This window comes from Anarhichas minor, unplaced genomic scaffold (assembly GCF_050575085.1).
Source record: "Anarhichas minor isolate MPS153535 unplaced genomic scaffold, ASM5057508v1 ptg000045l, whole genome shotgun sequence".
Lineage (NCBI taxonomy): Eukaryota > Metazoa > Chordata > Actinopteri > Perciformes > Anarhichadidae > Anarhichas > Anarhichas minor.
Window position 1 is genome coordinate 99,685 of NW_027466491.1, and position 21,267 is coordinate 120,951.

The 21,267-nt window shown below is 39.5% G+C and overlaps 1 protein-coding gene across 1 annotated transcript; it reads right to left on the reverse strand.

Annotated features, from left to right (window-relative positions):
* Positions 1–7,516: 7,516 nt before the first annotated feature.
* Positions 7,517–20,968, reverse strand: etnk1 (ethanolamine kinase 1). Its single transcript, XM_076111640.1, has 8 exons — positions 20,715–20,968; positions 18,990–19,249; positions 18,312–18,452; positions 15,949–16,091; positions 11,374–11,457; positions 11,108–11,268; positions 10,467–10,540; positions 7,517–10,222 (listed from the first exon to the last, which is right to left on the reverse strand). Exons 1-8 carry the CDS (start codon positions 20,859–20,861, stop codon positions 10,150–10,152), a joined length of 1,083 nt encoding a protein of 360 aa, XP_075967755.1. The 5' UTR covers positions 20,862–20,968; the 3' UTR covers positions 7,517–10,149.
* Positions 20,969–21,267: the final 299 nt, after the last annotated feature.

Below are 21,267 nucleotides of genomic sequence, written 5' to 3' on the forward strand. Positions count from 1 at the left end.
TGTTAAAGATATTCATAAAAAAGTCATAGTATAGCATGTCGACAAATGTAATAAAGTCATAGTATAGCATGTCGATATAAATAAATAAGTCATAGTATAGCATGTCGATATAAATAAATAAGTCATAGTATAGCATGTCGATATAAATAAATAAGTCATAGTATAGCATGTCGATATAAATAAATAAGTCATAGTATAGCATGTCGATATAAATAAATAAGTCATAGTATAGCATGTCGATATAAATAAATAAGTCATAGTATAGCATGTCGATATAAATAAATAAGTCATAGTATAGCATGTCGATATAAATAAATAAGTCATAGTATAGCATGTCGATATAAATAAATAAATCCTAGTATAGCATGTCGATATAAATAAATAAATCCTAGTATAGCATGTCGATAAAAGTCATAGTATAGCATGTCAGAAAATGTCATTGCATAGCATGTTAAAGATATTCATAAAAAAGTCATAGTATAGCATGTCGATAAAAGTAATAAAAAATCAATAGTATAGCATGTTGATAAAAATAAGTCATAGTATAGAATGTCGATAAAAATAAGTCATAGTATAGCATGTCGATAAAAGTCATAGTATAGCATGTCGATAAAAGTCATAGTATAGCATGTCGATGAAAATAAGTCATAGTATAGCATGTCGATAAAAGTCATAGTATAGCATGTCGATAAAAGTTATTGTATAGCATGTCGATAAAAGTCATAGTATAGCATGTCGATGAAAGTCATAGTATAGCATGTCTAAAAAATCATAGTATAGCATGACGATAAAAATAAATAAGTCATAGTATAGCATGTCGATATAAATAAATAAGTCATAGTATAGCATGTCGATATAAATAAATAAGTCATAGTATAGCATGTCGATATAAATAAATAAGTCATAGTATAGCATGTCGATATAAATAAATAAATCCTAGTATAGCATGTCGATATAAATAAATAAATCCTAGTATAGCATGTCGATAAAAGTCATAGTATAGCATGTCAGAAAATGTCATTGCATAGCATGTTAAAGATATTCATAAAAAAGTCATAGTATAGCATGTCGATAAAAGTAATAAAAAATCAATAGTATAGCATGTTGATAAAAATAAGTCATAGTATAGAATGTCGATAAAAATAAGTCATAGTATAGCATGTCGATAAAAGTCATAGTATAGCATGTCGATAAAAGTCATAGTATAGCATGTCGATGAAAATAAGTCATAGTATAGCATGTCGATAAAAGTCATAGTATAGCATGTCGATAAAAGTTATTGTATAGCATGTCGATAAAAGTCATAGTATAGCATGTCGATAAAAGTCATTGTATAGCATGTCGATAAAAGTCATAGTATAGCATGTCGATGAAAGTCATAGTATAGCATGTCTAAAAAATCATAGTATAGCATGACGATAAAAATAAGTCATAGTATAATATGTCAGAAAATGTCATTGTATAGCATGTTAAAGATATTCATAAAAAAGTCATAGTATAGCATGTCGACAAATGTAATAAAGTCATAGTATAGCATGTCGATATAAATAAATAAGTCATAGTATAGCATGTCGATATAAATAAATAAGTCATAGTATAGCATGTCGATATAAATAAATAAGTCATAGTATAGCATGTCGATATAAATAAATAAGTCATAGTATAGCATGTCGATATAAATAAATAAGTCATAGTATAGCATGTCGATATAAATAAATAAGTCATAGTATAGCATGTCGATATAAATAAATAAGTCATAGTATAGCATGTCGATATAAATAAATAAGTCATAGTATAGCATGTCGATATAAATAAATAAATCCTAGTATAGCATGTCGATATAAATAAATAAATCCTAGTATAGCATGTCGATAAAAGTCATAGTATAGCATGTCAGAAAATGTCATTGCATAGCATGTTAAAGATATTCATAAAAAAGTCATAGTATAGCATGTCGATAAAAGTAATAAAAAATCAATAGTATAGCATGTTGATAAAAATAAGTCATAGTATAGAATGTCGATAAAAATAAGTCATAGTATAGCATGTCGATAAAAGTCATAGTATAGCATGTCGATAAAAGTCATAGTATAGCATGTCGATGAAAATAAGTCATAGTATAGCATGTCGATAAAAGTCATAGTATAGCATGTCGATAAAAGTTATTGTATAGCATGTCGATAAAAGTCATAGTATAGCATGTCGATGAAAATAAGTCATAGTATAGCATGTCGATAAAAGTCATAGTATAGCATGTCGATAAAAGTCATAGTATAGCATGTCGATGAAAATAAGTCATAGTATAGCATGTCGATAAAAGTCATAGTATAGCATGTCGATAAAAGTTATTGTATAGCATGTCGATAAAAGTCATAGTATAGCATGTCGATGAAAGTCATAGTATAGCATGTCGATAAAAGTCATTGTATAGCATGTCGATAAAAGTCATAGTATAGCATGTCGATGAAAGTCATAGTATAGCATGTCTAAAAAATCATAGTATAGCATGACGATAAAAATAAGTCATAGTATAATATGTCAGAAAATGTCATTGTATAGCATGTTAAAGATATTCATAAAAAAGTCATAGTATAGCATGTCGACAAATGTAATAAAGTCATAGTATAGCATGTCGATATAAATAAATAAGTCATAGTATAGCATGTCGATAAAAATAATAAAGTCATAGTATAGCATGTCGATATAAATAAATAAGTCATAGTATAGCATGTCGATAAAAGTAATAAAAAAGTCATAGTATAGCATGTCGATAAAAGTCATAGTATAGCATGTCGACAAATGTAATAAAGTCATAGTATAGCATGTCGATATAAATAAATAAATCATAGTATAGCATGTCGATAAAAATAAGTCATAGTATGTCAGAAAATGTCATTGTATAGCATGTTAAAGATATTCATAAAAAAGTCATAGTATAGCATGTTGAAAAAAGTCATAGTATAGCATGTCGATAAAAGTAATAAAAAATCAATAGTATAATATGTCGATAAATGTAATAAAGTCATAGTATAATATGTCAGAAAATGTCATTGTATAGCATGTTAAAGATATTCATAAAAAAGTCATAGTATAGCATGTCGACAAATGTAATAAAACATCAATAGTATAGCATGTCGATAAAAGTCATAGTATAGCATGTCGACAAATGTAATAAAACATCAATAGTATAGCATGTCGATATAAGTCATAGTATAGCATGTCGACAAATGTAATAAAGTCATAGTATAGCATGTCGATATAAATAAATAAGTCATAGTATAGCATGTCGATAAAAATAAGTCATAGTATAATATGTCAGAAAAAGTCATAGTATAGCATGTCGATAAAAGTAATAAAAAAGTCATAGTATAGCGTGCCGATAAATGTCATAGTATAGCATGTCGACAAATGTAATAAAATCATAATATAGCATGTCGATAAAAATAAGTCACAGTATAATATGTCAGAAAATGTCATTGTATAGCATGTTAAAGATATTCATAAAAAAGTCATAGTATAGCATGTCGACAAATGTAATAAAGTCATAGTATAGCATGTCGATAAAAGTAATAAAAAATCAATAGTATAGCATGTCGACAAATGTAATAAAGTCATAGTATAGCATGTCGATATAAATAAATAAGTCATAGTATAGCATGTCGATAAAAATAAGTCATAGTATAATATGTCGATCGATAAAAATAAATAAGTCATAGTATAATATGTCGAAAAACGTAATAAATAAGTCATAGTATAGCATGTCGATAAAAATAAGTCATAGTATAATATGTCGAAAAAAGTCATAGTATAGCATATCTAAAAAAGTAATAAAAAAGTCATAGTATAGCATGTCAGAATCAGAATCAGCTTTATTGGCCATACATGCATACGCATACATGGAATTTGTCTCCGGTTTCCACTCTGCTCTCAATGTACATACACTATCTTACAATAAACAAGAAAAAATATATAAAGAATAAAAAAGGGCAGCAAAAAAAGTAGAACAGATGTAGGTATAAACATTTAACAGCTATATACAATATAAGTATAAATATATATTCAAAAAAAAAAGTATATATACATGTATATATATGCAGTGGTGTATAAAGTACCCAAAAGCCATACTTGAGTAAAAGTAAAGATACCTTACTGGAAAATGACTCCAGTAAAAGTCACCTATTAGAATACTACTTGAGTAAAAGTCTTAAAGTATCTGATATTTATTGTACTTAAGTATCAAAAGTAATTTTCTGATATTAAATGTACTTAAGTATTGAAAGTAAAAGTACAAGTAAATGCTGTTAATAAAAAAGCAAAGGGTCAGAATTATGAGAATTATGAAGTTGATTCTTTTAAGTGCTGTGGCACCATGACCAAGGACATGGAGCTGTGTTGACAATAATTGGGTTGGCTGTGATCCATCCAGGAGCAACAATGTTCAACATAATATATTGTACATAAGTATACTTTTGCATCTACTATGAACTTATCATCATAATTCTCTGAAAAGCAATATGACGCTATGAAGGAGTTGTAACAGTGCGTTTATAAGTATGCTCATTCCGACTAGAGGATGTAGAGGGCAAATGCATAATATTGTGTTCAGCAAAAAATATCCACTTGATGCATCAGGTCAGTGTTGTGAGAAAGGACACCTGCCTTGTAAACTCCTACGGGCCTGATTTGAACACAATAGCAAAGGTTTTGCTCAAGCTGAATCTGCAATTGGGCGACTGCTACCATCATAACTCCATCTGATCATCCACAAAATGATTCAAATATCAAAACATGATCGATACTAAAGCAGCACCGAAAGTAACAACCCAGTCATTACTTGAAACTGAAAAATGTCCTGTTCATCTTCAAAAGACAATTCTAATACAATGTAGCTTCTTTACATTCTATTAGAATGTAAAGAAGCTACATTGTATAGAATGATTCTATTGAAGTTATTCCTTTTTTAAATGCTTTAGACGAGTCACTAATCACTTTAAAAGAGTGATTATAGCTGATTTAACTTACAGACATGAGATTGATCTTCTCATGTCACTCTCTTTATACAATGATATTAATTCATCCCCGTTTTATTGATATCTTACGAAAAGTTACTCCTCATTTTTCGTGCGTTTTTCCTGCAAAAGTCCAGCAACATGAGTCTGTTTTCGCTTGTTACACGCATACTGTCTTTTCAAAATAAACTTCCATCTTCACAGGAAACAACTAAGGTTTAGGCGATGAAACTACTTAGTTAGGTTTAGGAAAAGATCGTGGTTTGCGTTAAAATATCTACGGAAGTGGCGTTGCTTCAGTACGGAAGTCACGTCACAAATAAATCAACATTGGCTTCTCGTTTCACACACGGCACAAACTGCGGCCTCCTGGAGGAAACACCAGTGTTTGTTTGACCCATCCACCTCTCCTCATCCCACCCGTCCTGTGTGTGTTGTCGCTTGCTAGCTATAGCATGTAGCATCCTGGGCATCACTGGGAATCTAAACACCGCGGCTTTGAGAGCACTTGTTTTGCGCTTTAACGTGATTAACCAATGATTTAACTTGTAAACTAGGACCACTGATTCACCAAACCTGCTTGTTGCAGTCTCTGTTCCACCACAGTCCCCGACGCTGGTCTCATGATTCATTTTGTTTCTAAAGATAGATTTGATTTTGTAGCGAGTAACGAAGGTTTCAGGGGAAATGTATCGGAGTAAAAGTATCAGTTTTCTTTGCAAAATGTAGTGAAGTAAAAGTAAAAGTCATCAGAAATATAAATAGTAAAGTAAAGTAAAGTACAGATATCCAAAAAAACGACTTAAGTACAGTAACAAAGTATTTCTACTTCGTTACTATACACCACTGTATATATGTACACACACACATGTGAACATAAACCTATAAACAATGGCAATGGAATTGAGGTGATAGTGCAAGTGGTGGTAATAGTGCAGTATGACTTATTTATTGTTCATCAGAGTGACGGCCAGTGGAAAGAAGCTGTTCCTGTGTCTGGTGGTTTTGGCGTACAGAGCCCTGTAGCGCCTACCAGAGGGGAGGAGTTGGAACAGCTTGTGTCCAGGGTGTGAAGGGTCTGCAGAGATCCTTCCAGCACGCTTCCTGACTCTGGAGGTGTACAAGGCCAGGATGGAGGGCAGGCTGGAACCAGTGATCCTCTCTGCAGACCTGACAATCCGTTGTAGTCTGTTTCTGTCCTGTTTGGTGGCCGATCCAAACCACACAGTGATAGAGGAGCAGAGAACAGACTGGATGATGGCAAAGTAAAACAGAATCAGCAACTCCTGAGGTAGGTTGAACTTCCTGAGCTGTCCCAGGAAGTACAACCTCTGCTGGGCCTTTTTTCTGATGTTGATGTTGGGGGCCCACTTCAGGTCCTGGGAGATTGTGGATCCCAGAAACTTGGTCTCCACAGCGGACATGGTGTTGAGTATGGTGAGGGGGGGCAGTGTTGGGGGGCTCCTCAAGTCCACTCTCATCTCCACAGTTTTGAGCTTGTTTAGCTCCAGGTTGTTCTGACCACACCAGAGGACCAGCTGTTCAACCTCCCGTCTGTACGCAGACTCATCACCGTCCCTGATGAGGCCGATGAGCGTTGTCGTCTGCGAACTTCAGGAGTTTAACAGACGTTAAAATAATGGTGGAAAATAATCTTTCTAACCTCCCTGTGAGAAATAATCGAGATGAGAAAACTCTTAAATACAAAAACCTATTCATTGAACAGACACTAATAATAATTCAGTTGAATTGATAGAGCTCTTTCCCCACAGATGGTTCGGATGTCTAACAATGAATAGTTAAAACAGAGTATATATGCACATTATCTCATCTCTCTCCCCTCCCTTCTCAGATGTCCTGTCTGCCGATGCCACGAAAATACACCACCAAGGCCAGGTTCCCGGCCTTGGTGGTGTATTTTCGTGAGAAGAGGGTTAGGTGGTGAGATCAGGATGACACTACAGCAAGCCAGAAATGCTAAAATACCTTCAATATGACATTTATTATTAGGTTTTAAATGAGTCTGGTTGGCCTCGTCTGCATATATGCAGGTTTAAGCAATACAAGTTATAACTCAAAGAACCACATGATAAATTTCCACAACATAAGCCAGCGCACAGACCGATCTGAGTCCTGTGAGGAGCTACTGGCATGGCTTGGAAGACAACACACGGATGCTCCTAAAGAGGTTAGCATAGCATCAGTCATATTGGAACTGGAGAGCATTTCTTCATTGGAAGAAGAGCAAAGAATGGCACTGAAGGGTTTTCTTGATGGAAGAGACATTTGCTCTAATTTCTCTACTTGCTTCGAGAAGAGTTTGATTTACAATTACCCAACATGTTTGGTTTTTTTAAAGTGCCTGCCCTTTTCCAAAGTTTCCAATGACTGCTTCTAACATGGTTCTGTGTAACAAACCGTCTGATTTAAAATTGCCCCTCAGCTTAAAAAAAAAAAAAGTAACTACCCATATTTGATTTAGTAAATGAAGGATGAAGAGAGACACATACGGGTAAATAGACTTTATTTTTCAAAGCATGTTTACAGTATTGAAAATGTATTTCTTTTTAAATTTCTCCTCTTAGCCCTGGCAACTATTCACTTTAATCCAACTTTTAGAAAATAAAAGAACTTCACCTATGTACATTCATTCACATTTGATAACAAGCAAAGATATTACTACATGTGCTTACTGTACATATAAACATATGCTAAAGTGGCCAATGAAATGAATGAGCATTTTGTTCTATACAATGTTAAATAGTAGTGGAGGCCCCTATCAGGAAATAGAGCACATAGGAAATATTTCAGCAGTACAATTTTGAAAATTTTGATTATGTGGTAGTCAAATGTATGTAAATGCAGTCTGACATGGTAGAGTACAAATCAGACGGTCAACAGAAAACAATCCTTCAAAGACCTTTAACATGCTCCTCAAATATAGGTCAAACCGGTAACTTATCAAAACTGTCAAATACGCTTTTATGGAAGACTTTCACATATGCAAGAAGCCAATGTACATTTCAAATTCATATTAGGCCCGACACAATTAAACTCATTAATTCATCCATCTGAAGTCACCAGAATGAAAGACAAGCAAAGACTAAATTAAAGACAGGAGTGAAGTCGTAGGCCATAACCGTCAACTTCAAACCTGCATGTACAAAACAAGAGCTTTCACAGGCACACTGGCAGACTCGTGAGAACACGGACAATCCAGTCTCGTCAGTAATGGCCTCTTCACAGAGCTTTGCAAACCAGCAGAGAGCACCTGGGCAAACATGCATGGTCTGCAGACCGTTTTTTTTGGAGTGAATAAGAAACTGTGTTTCACATGTTAACTTGTTTTCTTAAAGGATGCGATATTTGTCCAGGGGGTCAAATGCTGTTCCATCAGCAAACATCCACACACTCTCAAAAGACCTCAGCCTCATATAAAGTATAAAAAGTCTATACAACTGTAACTAATTCTATTTGTGCTACATGGAAAATGATAGTGTGCGTTATGTACAAGCACAGAACAGATGTCAGCACTTTGGTGTAGGCCTTTTAAAGTAACCTAAGAGATGAACTTGTTTCAGTTTTTTTAAAAGGGACTCCTAAAGCGCATTTAAAAAACACTAACACTTAACATGGAGAACAGCTACTGACAGCTACCATTATTTTTCTCTCCGACAGATGGCGCTCTTGCTCCCCAGGTCCCACCAACAGCTGACATTCATTACATTGTTTTTAAACTTAACACAGATGTGCGGTAACCAAACCCACTCCACTTTCTTCTTCGCCAAAACTTAAACATTGTGCGCCTAATAGGACGAATGCCAACAGTGGCTCAGCAATCAGACAGCCAGCAAGGCCAAAATCACACACACACACGCAAGGGAAAACTGGTCTACAAGTGTATAAAAATGTCTTGACTTTATTAGGACTTAACAGCACTGTTTTGTAACATTAAAGATGATTCCCAAACGTTCCCTGACGGAGCAGACGATTAAACGGTTTGGTCTCTTTTAGAACAGTGAATTAAGTCCCCGACAAAGCCAACTTACCATGTGAAACTACAACCAAATTTCTTATCTGGCGTTATGAACATGGAATGTTCAAATTACAGTGCGATGCAGGCTTGTCCCCGGTTTAGTTTAAGACGGAAGAAAAGGGGAACCAAAAACCAAAAATGAAACATTACAGTACATTACAGTGAAAACCCCCCTCGAGTCAAAAGACCGCTCACTGAGTGACTATTTAACTCGAGGGCTTGAAGTTGGACGTAAACACAAGATGCTCTCCTCAAACTGGATGTTTCTACTTTTGAGTCCAGAAAGTCAAAACAATGAAGCCCTCACCAAACTACACAGGATGACCGCTTTATCTGGCGCACCACCAATGCACAGTATGCTGAGGAAAATAAGGGCGAAAACAAGAGTCACAAGGCAGACCACGAGTTTTCTTTTGTTGTAATTTGGCTCATCTCACATAGGAGGAAGGGACAGCACTGGTCTTTCCATGTTGGCTTTTTTTTTCTTTTTTTCCTCCTTTCATCTGCAGCAAACAAAGCAGGCTCTGTATTGCTCTCATATCAGAAATTGGGTTGTAGCTGGGATGGGGCCCTCGAGGGTTCCCCCCCATGAAAGCGCATATGAAGGTTTCTCCAGGCAATCAGATTAGTGTTTGGGCCACCTGTCAGTCCCGTAGGCGGTTACTACGTGTTGGTTACGATTAAAGCGACATTCCTTATTCATAGCGATTTGAGCTACAAGAAAAGCAGCTGTCGGATACAATACGCTGATATCGTGTTAATATCTAATTGATATTAGGATAGTTGAAACGGCCAAAACTAAATTCAGCCATGTTGGTTTCACATTACAGGAGGTCTCGAGTCTCTGCCTCACACTTCGCCCACATTACAAATGACCTGGGCTACCGGTTAACAAAAGGTGTGACGGCAGAGGATGGATAAGCTTGTGGTCCATTTAATCTATAGAGATATGGACATGTAGAGCAGACCTGTAGGCACAAAGCAGGACAGACTCTGAATCTGTCTCTTCCCTACAGGGCGCTCTGCATTCATCATGTGAGCCTCAGAGAAGAGTGGAAGGGAGGAAGAGCAAAAAGAAGAGAAGATGAGGGGGCGGGGGGGCTATTATTCGGGTAAGTTCAGCGCAGCCACCTCCAGTTTCATCTTGAAGTACTGGTTGAAGCGCAGGACTGCATATCTGAGACACAGAGAGAGAGGAGGGCAGCGTCAGCGATAAGATAAAAATGTACTTGACATATTAGCTAGGCGGAAAGCAGAGCAGAAATATCAGACTGTTCTGGCACAAATGATAATCTGAACACTTCACATTTTGTTCTTGAACATGTGACTAACTAACTGAAATCTGCTTGGCAGAGCAAAGTGAAATAGCTGTTGATAAAGTATGCTTTATTATTTATATGCATTTCAAGATGGCTACATACCCCAAGAAGTCAAAGTCGATGGTGGAGACCTTGGCCTGAATCAGAGCCCAGAGACCCCAGAAGAAGTGAGATGCCTTCACGCAGGAAGAAAAAAAACAGAAGAGACAAAGAGGATTATACTCAGTCTAAAAGTAAATGTCAAATCTAATTACCCAACACGGCACACTCAAGCATGTACAAAGCCAGCAGAAGCCCTATGGCAACAACAACAAACAGCTGACACAGAAACACAATGCCTCGCCTTGCCCATCCTCCACACACTGCCCTCTTTTCCTCTCGACATGAAACGAGGCAGAGCGAGGCTCAGGGCAGAGCGCTGAGCCTCAGAGGGGTTACACGCCGTCTTTACGAGCGCCTCCCATACGACGGTCGCATCAGCGGGCACATCACACACATCCGTCTCTCACATTCAGAGCAGCAGGGCAGTGCGCTGTTTAACCCACATCACACTGTAATTCGGGGTTAGCTGACCCAACACCTGGCAACAGGCCCGGAACAAGATAAGCAGAAATAACCATGCAAAGAATATAGGCCTAAAAGCACTCCGACGACTACCTACCATCTGCCGTCTAAGGACGGCCATGTGCAGATATGCTCTACTGTAATCCACTGGGGTTCATGTGTGCAATACCAATGCTCACCAGGGCAAATCGGTTGACTTGGACGTAAAGAATCTCCACCTCTGCGTCCGTCACTTCATCGCTTTGGCCTTTGTGCTCCTTATAGGCCTCCAGGTAGGAGCGGAGCCACTGCAGCTGAAAAGCCCGCTGAGGGTAGTGACTATAATCCACCTCATTCAGGCCTGCAAACACATGCAACACACACACACACACCCACAGGCTTAACACTCATGCGACCATTTTCATACTGTTTATAGATATATCGAGCAGAGCAAAGTCACACTCACCGGCAAACTCGTTGAAATGGTTCCCAATGTCGTAGGCTTGGTAATTGTACCCAGCGTACTCGTAGTCAATGAACTTTACGTTGCCTGCAGAGAGAACGAGGTTTGTTTAGAGAAGAGACACAGGAAGCAGGCACAAAATGATTATGTGTTTTCCCTTTGATAACTCAAAATGTCAAGGCTTTTCATTTCATACTGTAACTCTCTTCCTGTCTGACTGGTGTGGCTGGCTAGTTTGCCGATTATGGGGCAAGGAGTAAGAGCTTGCATTTTGAGGAAAGTAGACCGTAGAGGGAGACTTCAGCACAGGTAATGTAATAAAGGGAATTAAGAAGACACATTTAAACTTAAAGAGATATACTTCTTAAAGTAAACTATTGACTTCTACACATGCACTATCATGCTGTATTAGGATAAATACAATCATAAGATTTATGGAAGTCAACAACTGTATTGAAAATAAAAGCTTTCGTGAAGCAATCGCAGGAAAGGAGGTTGAGCAGTCGATCTTACAATGACATCGGAGTAAACAGATTAGTGCTACTAACCGACTTATCGGCGTTTTTTTTCCCCCACAAGACCGCAAAATAGGCAGCCGGGATACATTAGCAGAGATGAAAATGTGTGATGCAACACATGGAACGCATACAAAACTCTAGGAGAGAAAAAAAAAAGAAAAAAAAAGGGAGTGCATCTGGCTTTTCAAAGGATTGTTTGTTTTGGATACATGCACAGAATAAAAAGGGGAAATGGCCAAGTCAAAGTTATGTTTTGAGGCAGATGAAGGAAAACGGGCAGAGATAGCAGAGGGACAAAGGGAGGAAGATAGTGAAATACAAAGACACACTTAAGTGGTCTGTAGAACAGTACAGTGAGCTGCCAAAGCAAACGTACAGCAACACACGGTTTGATATGTTGCCTCTCAGAACTTTGACGTACAGCAGACAGTGTACTCGTCACTAAACTGGAGTTCTCTTCAAGAGCGATCTCAAAACATATTTCATAGTCTGGTGGGGTTTATGAGGATCCTTTACATCTTGAAGTCAATCCACCGTCACGAATTCTAGACTAACAGCTCAAAAGCTGGGAATGAATTATTGGCATCGACGTCTGAAGAACGTTTAAATCCGATGTCCGTGCATGGAGAGGAAGGATCAAACGATGCGTTGCTGATTGCATTTGTAGGCCGGTGAACAAAAAAAAGGGAAGGACTGATCTCAAAATGGCGGCGGCTGATCTCAAAATACAAACCCTTACTTTTTACAAGCCCGGTTGTTTACACAAACATAGATATTAACCAATACATGTTACTTTAAAAGAACAGTACGTTAAATCAAATGTGTCCACTCTTGAACGTTTTGGTTTGTTTTGGCTAAATTTCTTTGGCTTAACATATGAACATTAGTTTTTGAGGTGGTGCTGGACTACAGAGAAAGTCACTTTGAGGTGGGTTACCAGCTGACGTGTAGGTCCTAGCGGGACACAACTGAACACCTCCAGGCAGTGGCTATAGCCCCCCCTGTGCAGCAGATGAAAAGGTTGGGGCAAACACATCTTCCACACATGCTCACTCTCACACTGACATATTTGTCTTTTTATCCATTCTCGCACCCACGCAGTGTCGAAAAACATCAGGCCCTGCAGCCAAACTCCCTTTTCTTTTCTTGCCCCCCCCCTCCTCCTCACGCATGCAACCTCACTTCCCCTTCTCACAACACTCCCCTCCAATGCTCCCTTCCCATAGGTCCGCTGTGAACCCAATAGCGCGACACCTCTGACGCTTTTGCAACTGACAGAATCTTTGATATGCTTCCTGTTGGCTGCTGAGTTGCAGATTTTGTGGCCCATGGGACCCAGTAAAATGTGTGCGGATTTCTTGTTCTTTGGAAAATAGCAGAGTAAAGTGAGAGGGGCAGGGAAACTACAGCAGCCTGCGTTGGAGACTGAGAGACACAGTAAAGAGAGACAAAAAGACAAGAGGGAAAAGTAACAGAGCACTTGGTGAGAGTGGTTTTGAAACTATCTTTGGAAAATGGAGAAAAATAAAGCGTTCACCACTTCCGTTTATGGTTTTATCAATACAGGAAGTCTGCAGTCGCGTTTGGCAGACAAGTGGTTACAAGTCAGCAACTACGGCTGTGAAGTGACAGGAAGCAGCGTGGGAGCTGTTCACTCTCTTTTCATGCCTACTCAAGAAAAAGGCCGTAGGCGGTAGACTGAGTTTACGACGACGGTTTAGACTGCTTGACCTGCCACGGTAAGATTAGAGGTGTATAAATGATTGCTTGATTCCCTGGACTCTACTGTGGTGTACGTTCCATTGTGCTCGTCATCTGTAGGTGTGGTCTAGTTGTGTTTAGTGAGACGTATCGGGGAAATTCCTTGCTCGTATTTATCAGTAATACCTCCAAACAGAAGAGGACCTCAGCCTGACTTATTGAAGCCTGAAACATGATTCTACAAATATGCATGGATGTTGTGCACCGCCTTTCAAATGTCTGCGCAATTGACCTACGCTATTCATGAACTTAATATTGGCATTACCATTTAACACTGATTGGACACATAGAAGATGGCGAATATTCCCTTTAAGGGGGTTCTGTGCTGGGTTTTGGTCCAATCCCAGTGAAACTGGATAAGTCAGCATTTATTTGAAATGCAAAACCACAGATTCAAATGAGATTCTGCAGGCGTGCACGTCTACTTCTGTGAGCTACGGTTAACTAGAATCTCTGTTCGATGTGCTGAGGCAAAGGGGTTTCCCCACATTTTTGCAGAGGCGTGTTTCAGCTTCAACAGATGATTTCTATATTAATGTTTATGTCAACAAATCCCATTAAAAGACCAAAACCAACAATGTGGTAGTCTGTCTCTCTATACTTTCCAACTCCGCCAGCCTGTGGCTCTCAGCCCGAAGCCCATTCATCCCTTCTGAAGACGAATCACTAATAATGGGCTCACAAATGAACACTTTCATCTAAAAAACAGCTACGCATTGTTATTTGCAAATATTAAACAAACAGTGAATTTATTGAGTATTTGGAATGGGCTATGTGGTACCGACTCAAAAATAAACTACATTGTGTGTGTTTATAATGTCACCCAGTCAAACAGTGTGGCTCACTGTGATTTTTAATCTCCTGGACAACAATGGAGCTCTATCACAAGGAATAACGTTCTGGCCACACAGGGAATACTTGTTAGTCTGGTCAATTCAATGTTGGTTTGTTTTTTCCGATGGGACTTGTTGACAATAAGAAAAATACAGAACATCGCCAGACATATACTTGCCCAGTTATCATTATTGGTGCTGTGGAATGGAAATTGCGCAGTAAGGAGGAGTGACGGAAAGTAGCTTTACACTTTAGGCATTTGGCTGGTGCTCAGAGTGACTCAAAGCAAGTGCAAACCATAAAAAAAAAAAAACATTTGTGTGATAACCAGCATCGTAAGTAGCCTCAATACTGTCAAGAGGGAAAACTGGTGAGCGAGTAGCAATGGAGGGTAATAGGTAGGTACAGGGCTCCTACTGCTGCCATGAACTCATCCCGATTAACCCGAGCAGTGGGCAGACTACGCGAGGGCCCTCAAAGCCGACTGTGCGTGAGGGTTTGTCTCTCTCCATTGCCTCCCCAGGGGCAGGGCGGCGCAGGGCAGCCACAGCCTCGGCTGTCATTCCTAGGGGAGAAAGGCTAGACACAAGGAGCTGTGAGAAGGGCCCCGCCCCTCGCCGCAAACCGACGAGGGGGCTGACAGCTCTTTATCACCCCCACCCCACCTCCCGCATACATCTCTTCTTTCCCACCCTCTCTCATTTGTCCTGACCAGTTTATCCCAAAATTCCTCTGCTACAAAGACAATGATAAGAACAGTTTCACTGACTCGTACAGTCTCATTGACCAGAATAAACAAAGTCGCTCAGTGCAAAAGCAGGCTGAGGATAGGCTGCTTGACCTTCATACCATCAAAATAGCATTGCTATAGCACCAAAAACATGTGCTGTCAATAGAACTAAGACTTGGTATGTGGTATGATGTAATGGCATTGTTTGTTCACGCTGATAACAGTGGTTTACGTTCTAAGTTTTCAGCACAGAATTAGAACGACAGATCAGACAAAATTTTGGAAAGAAGACAGAAATCCATATTAGAAACGACTTTACCTTTAAAAAAAAGGTAAGGGAAATTGAAATCCGGAAGACTAAATATAATTTGTGACAGATTTAATGCAAATTTGGCAAATCTATTGGCGGCAGATACACATTTTTCTGCCCCCCAACCCTCCAATCCGCATCAATCAACACGCGGCTTTAATCTGCGTCGTGTTTCTCCTATTTCAAATGAGGATTCCATCTCAGAGCTGAGCGCCCAAAGAACAGGTCTGTCTTCTCCGGCCGTTCTAACTCTTTGCCTGCAGCCCAATGCAAACACCGGCAATGAGTGAAGCATGTGACTAGGGTTGAGGAAGTGCAGTTATTGCCATCCTACCTGAGCGCAGAGACCAATGCAGTTCACACTACAACACACGATTCAGTCACACAGTAACGTCTATGACTACACTTCTGCAGTTAATACTCACCTGCCTCCTCATTATAAATTATGTTTTTGCAGAGAAGGTCGTTGTGGCAGAGAACAACTGGGGAGCCCAGCACAGACAGGCTCTGCTGGAGCCACACCAGCTCCTTTCGGAGGCAGAGAGGGCTTGGTACCTCCATAGTCAACCTGGAGGGGCAGAGGCAAAGAGGGTCAATGCCGTATATTGAAAAGTATTAAATAGGAACAGAAAATAAGAAAAGTGGAGGGAAAAGAGATTCATTGCTATCTTAACCACTATAAGACCACATGATCTGTGTATGGACGCTCTTTATGTAAAACTTAATACATTTTGCATAACAGCTGTGTCTCACAAAAACTTAACTTGAGCAAACGGGGAACATTTCTGTAAATAATAAGCTCCATTAACAGAATAAGAACCGACATCCTCCCAATTTGACTACCAGAATAAAAGATGTTGTGACTCAACTTAAGCCCTCACTACAGCTCCTTTACAGCTGCATTTCCTGCCAATAAAATTAGGTTTTATTATTAGTCGTGACACCATAACTGATACGCGTAATACTGATAGCAGCAAGTTGCTCTTCTCTGGTTGCTTGGTTTGATTTAGGTCATATATTTATGTGTCAGACTATGCAGCGCTAACATTTAGTCGCACCAAACACAATCAGACGAGCTGACAAGCAAACATTGTGCAACACATAATTGAAAGAGCAAACTTAACTTCTTGTGGTCATGAGCCATGTGCTAAGCACTTCACCCAGTTACTTGTTTTTGCCTTCAACATAGCTAAACCCCAAAGATGCTGCGGGCATCGCGGTCTTTCATGAGTCTCAGCGTTTCTCTGGCAGTGTTTGTGTGTTGGTGGCCTGGCTGGCCTCCAAGGAAATTTAGAGCCTGAAAAGTCAGCGTTTGTTTTGGATTCACTTTGGGTGTCACCATAAACGAAAGCTTGTTGTTATTGCAAACTTAATGTTCAAATAAATCAAGATCCAGCAGTGCAAAAGATAGAATTACACGGTTTGTTTAGTGTCAGTCTACAACACGGGCTACGGAATTTGAGTGATGCCAGATGGCAGGAGCGTGAACAGGACAATTCACCATTTCTCATGTTTTCAGGGTGCTGCTCTTTGCCGTTTGTCATTTGGAGAATTTTTTTCTATTAACCTCAGATGTGAGACATCTACATGTCAGGAGGACCTCTTGTTGTGCCATTGCAGAAGGGGTTGTTTGGATCATTAATGACTAACTGATAAGAGGCGTATGAAGTCATAGTTCCACGTGGACAGACATATACATGAGGCAAAGCCAAATGTTTCCAAACAATGTGATTAGAGGCTTTTCTTCTTCTGACTATTCAGCCTTCTTTAAAAAGGTCTTAAAATATCTAAAAATCACATATTTATGCCTTATGTTCTTCAAATCTATTTATTAAAGGGCTTATTTTTTTGTACTTCATATCCATTTAAATGTAGGGTTGGTCTTAAAATACGACAATAATCTAATATCCTCCAAATGACATTATACTTTATAATAATGTAGATGTTTAATGAGTATACTGCTTTTCAAAGGTTTGTTCTTGCTTTGTTTCAATAATTAGGATTTGTAAAATAGTGGTGAATTTAAGTCTAAGTATTATGATGCATTTGTTTTTGTCTAAATATAGCTTACATAAAACCTGCAGATAAGCTGTTTGGAGAGTCCTGAACTGTACAATTGTCTTATGCATCAGACTGGCACATACCGGCACTTTGCAAAACGTTGAGGCCACGCCCCTTTTGGAGAGAAAACCAAAGACCCTGTGGATATTGATGCAAGTTGACGCGTTTGGATTGTAATTTTGACGTGTTTGATTTTGATTTAATGCATTTCTTGTCAAAGAAACGTTTGTTTTATCGAGATGTTTAACGATTGTTTTGCGACCTGAACATCTGTGATAACTTAATAAATTAAAGTTGATATTAAAGTGGCGAGATATTGATTTTCCGGGCATCTATACATATTTTAAGAGTCACTATCATTTGGCAAAGTGTTGTTCGTTAAAAAATAAAATAAAAATAAATCAGCCATTTACCCCACTGACAGTGAATATTCACGTCTCATATGAGCCTCAAATCTCAGTAGAAAGGCCTCAGTTAATGCCCTACATAACAGGTTTGAGACACATTTCATCTTCCTTGACTTATGCCGTCACCGTGTTATTGTTTTCCCTGTAAAAGGGGGCGTGGTGATGAGAGCCTACTCTGGATGAGGTATTGCCGGTCTGACGTATATAACATTTTGCAACTCAGCCAGGTCTGTGCGAACAGACTGAATTTATAGGGCCAGAGGTAAAAGTCTGACAGGTGATCAGGAGTCTAAGGATCTGGCAGATCTACATGGCCTCACCTGGTGTTTCGCTCTGGGTCCTTCAAGCACTTGGGGATGAGAGCAAAGTACTTGCCCATCTTCATCCACATGTCAGACTGGGGCACCCAGCCATTGTGGGCATGGATGGCATGGTACTTGGCCAGCTGCCTGGCAATGAGACTGCAAGGTAGAAAAGAAAAAATTATGGATTTTTAAAAATAAAAAAATAAAAATGGAAGATTCAGTTCATCTTCCACGTGTCTTCTGTCCATCAAACGCCTTCTAGCATTTCCATTATTTTTAAATGTTCAAGCTCAACGTTAGCTTTGGTTTTCAACCCAGATACAAGAGTTACTTGAGCAACTATGTTGGTAAAACTATGAAAGAGATGAACATTTTATTGTTTCGTTTTAATCTTATTAATATAATATCAGTGTACACCCGTCATTTCCACCAAGTTGCAGTTCATGAAAGATTCTCCTCGGCTGAGGTTACATTTCAGGGGCAGAAACCGTTAAGGAACTGGGCATGATTCTACAAGTTGCTACAGCGGTAATTCCTTAGGGTGTATCTGAAGGATTGTGAAGGATCCTGTTTATGTGGTTGTGTCGGTATGTATGAGTGCGTGTGTGTCTGTCAAGCCTCCACAGTTAGACTCGGGGGTGGCAGGAACAGTTCACAACACACCCTTTGCATAAAAAGGAAATATAGTTTTACCTGAACACAGGTTGGCTGCGAATGTCCTCAGGCTCCAGGGCCGTTCCTTGCAGAAATTCATAGCAAAGGCCATTGTTGAAGGTGCAGTATAGGTGTGGGGCACAGCGGTTTGCATGTAGTACTCGGAAACTTTTCACTTCATTTTCCCGGTCAACCAACAATTCTGTTTTGTTGCCATAAATACGGACCAGGACCACATCCTGTACGACTGCACCCACGTAGCAACCCAGCAGCTTATTGGTGATCCCGTCTGTGAAGAACTGCAGGGACAAAAAGACGAAAGGGTGGAGAACAGGTGAATCGGGCAAGAAGTCACAATCTATCCTGTACTTCAGAAACCTAGCTGGACGCCAGTGGGACCGTCCTTGCACTAAACCATATAAGTACTATGAAAACCTACATTGTTTGGAGCATTACACAAGTTCTGAGAGGAATCTGGCAAGCCACACAAAAACAGAGACGAGGAATGAATGTAGCATTGAAAGATTAAGGCCTGTCTGGGTTGATTTAAGCTGGACTGTATCTGCTGGGAACTGGGGACTTTTTTTCGGAGGGGGGGGGGGGGGGGGTGGGGATGTCAACATACCAGCCCTTATTGTTCACTCCATTAGGCGTAGACTGAGAAAAACAGGTCAGGAATTTGATTTGGCATGAGGAAGCTATGGCAGGCATTTGCTGAGTTACCACTTTGCTCTCTCATTGATGAATATAGGCAAGTGTGGGGGAGCATGTGACCATCTCCAACCCTCACTGTGTTTACCAAAAAGGAGCCACACCCCCAGAGGCTGTTACTGGAAAACTAAAATAGCTGGCTTTGTGGGTGACTGTATGCAGAGGATTTAATGTCGAGCTCATGTATCAGCATGCTTCTCTAGAATAACAGAATGTACTGTTCCGTTTGCTGCTATATTTTGAATTGATTTGACTTTAGCAGATCACAGAGGACACTTAGAAGATTACATATAGTCAATAAAAGGTAGTTCGTAGGCATGCTCTATTTGTCATACACGTCTCTTCCTGAAGTTAACGAGAACAGACGATGTAGTCAGAGTACAGAGTAGCGTCTCAGCCTCGTACATTTCCAGAAACTGTGTCAATAGGTTGACACAGTTTGCATGATGTTGCATGATGACAATCGTGACCGAAACTGCGACGCACACCTCTCCTCCATCTGTATAACCACCTGCGGGCAAAAATAAAATGCTAATTCGTGCCATATTTAAAATGCGTAGGTAGTCAAGACGTGCAGGTACGGTTTTATAAACTGCGACTAGAAGCAGGGAGAAACTCCCCATGTTGGATCTGAAGTGACGCAGATGCTATTTGCAAAGGCAACCCATTAGCGGAGGAACTACCGCAGTACCTTAGTAGCTGCAATAAAGCGAAGGCATTGTCTAACGTTACCATCCGTCTGAGGATGGCAACAGATATTTTATAGTGAAATAGATGTAGCATTTGGGCTGCTCTGCGTGTCATTAGATTATCTGCTCTGCGTGTCATTAGATTAGCTGGTACGTGTGTTATTTGCTACTGGAATAAATTACCGCTGGTTTTAGCTAACTTGGGTTTTGTCGTGAGACCACGCTGCTAGCTTACACCGGTCTTCGCAATTGTAAACGACTTGTACTCTAAAGATAGATAACGATATATACACGCCAAGGGGGGGGGGGGGGGGGGGGTCATACCAAGCATATTAAAGATTTTTTTAAAATAAATAAAAAGCACCTTCAGTTTGACCTCGGATGGCTTCCAATTCGGTCTCAGCTCCTTGATCAGCTTCAATGCACCGGATCTGTAGTCGCTTTCGTCAACTGTCACGTCTATTTTGGGCACAGCGGGTGCCTCGTCGGGTACGTGAATGTAGTTGGCCATGCTAAATCTTTATTTCTTGGAATATCTTAGACTCTGACGATTCGTGTGCTGTTCGCAGGGCCTAAATGCGCAATGTATGAAAATACGTGACGAGCGCAGATATATAATCCTGGAGGAGCGTTAGTACGTAGTCGGCAACGCCTCTTAAAAAATCCCACCCACCAGAAAAAAACCTTCCCCCGATGCATGCTGGTAGTCGAATGACTCACGAGAAGCGCCTGTTCAATTCGTCAGCGTGCACCGCCGGCGGAGCTTAATAATTAAATACGGAAATATACAAACTAATGTTAATGTAACTCGAAGACAACAACATATAAAAACGTATTAGACATATACAAGTGACGTTACAAACGTATACTGTACATAAAAAGTATTACAAATCAAAGATATGACTCAAACGTTTCTA

Bases quoted from the DNA above. Each gene is read 5' to 3' on its own strand.
- etnk1 (XM_076111640.1), bottom strand. From the start codon at position 20,861: ATGGCCAACTACATTCACGTACCCGACGAGGCACCCGCTGTGCCCAAA. The intron at 10,541-11,107 runs GTGAGCATTGGT...TCCTGCGTGAAG, and splicing joins AAGTCAACCGATTTGCCCTG to GCATCTCACTTCTTCTGGGG. The intron at 10,223-10,466 runs GTATGTAGCCAT...TCTGTGTCTCAG, and splicing joins ATCGACTTTGACTTCTTGGG to ATATGCAGTCCTGCGCTTCA.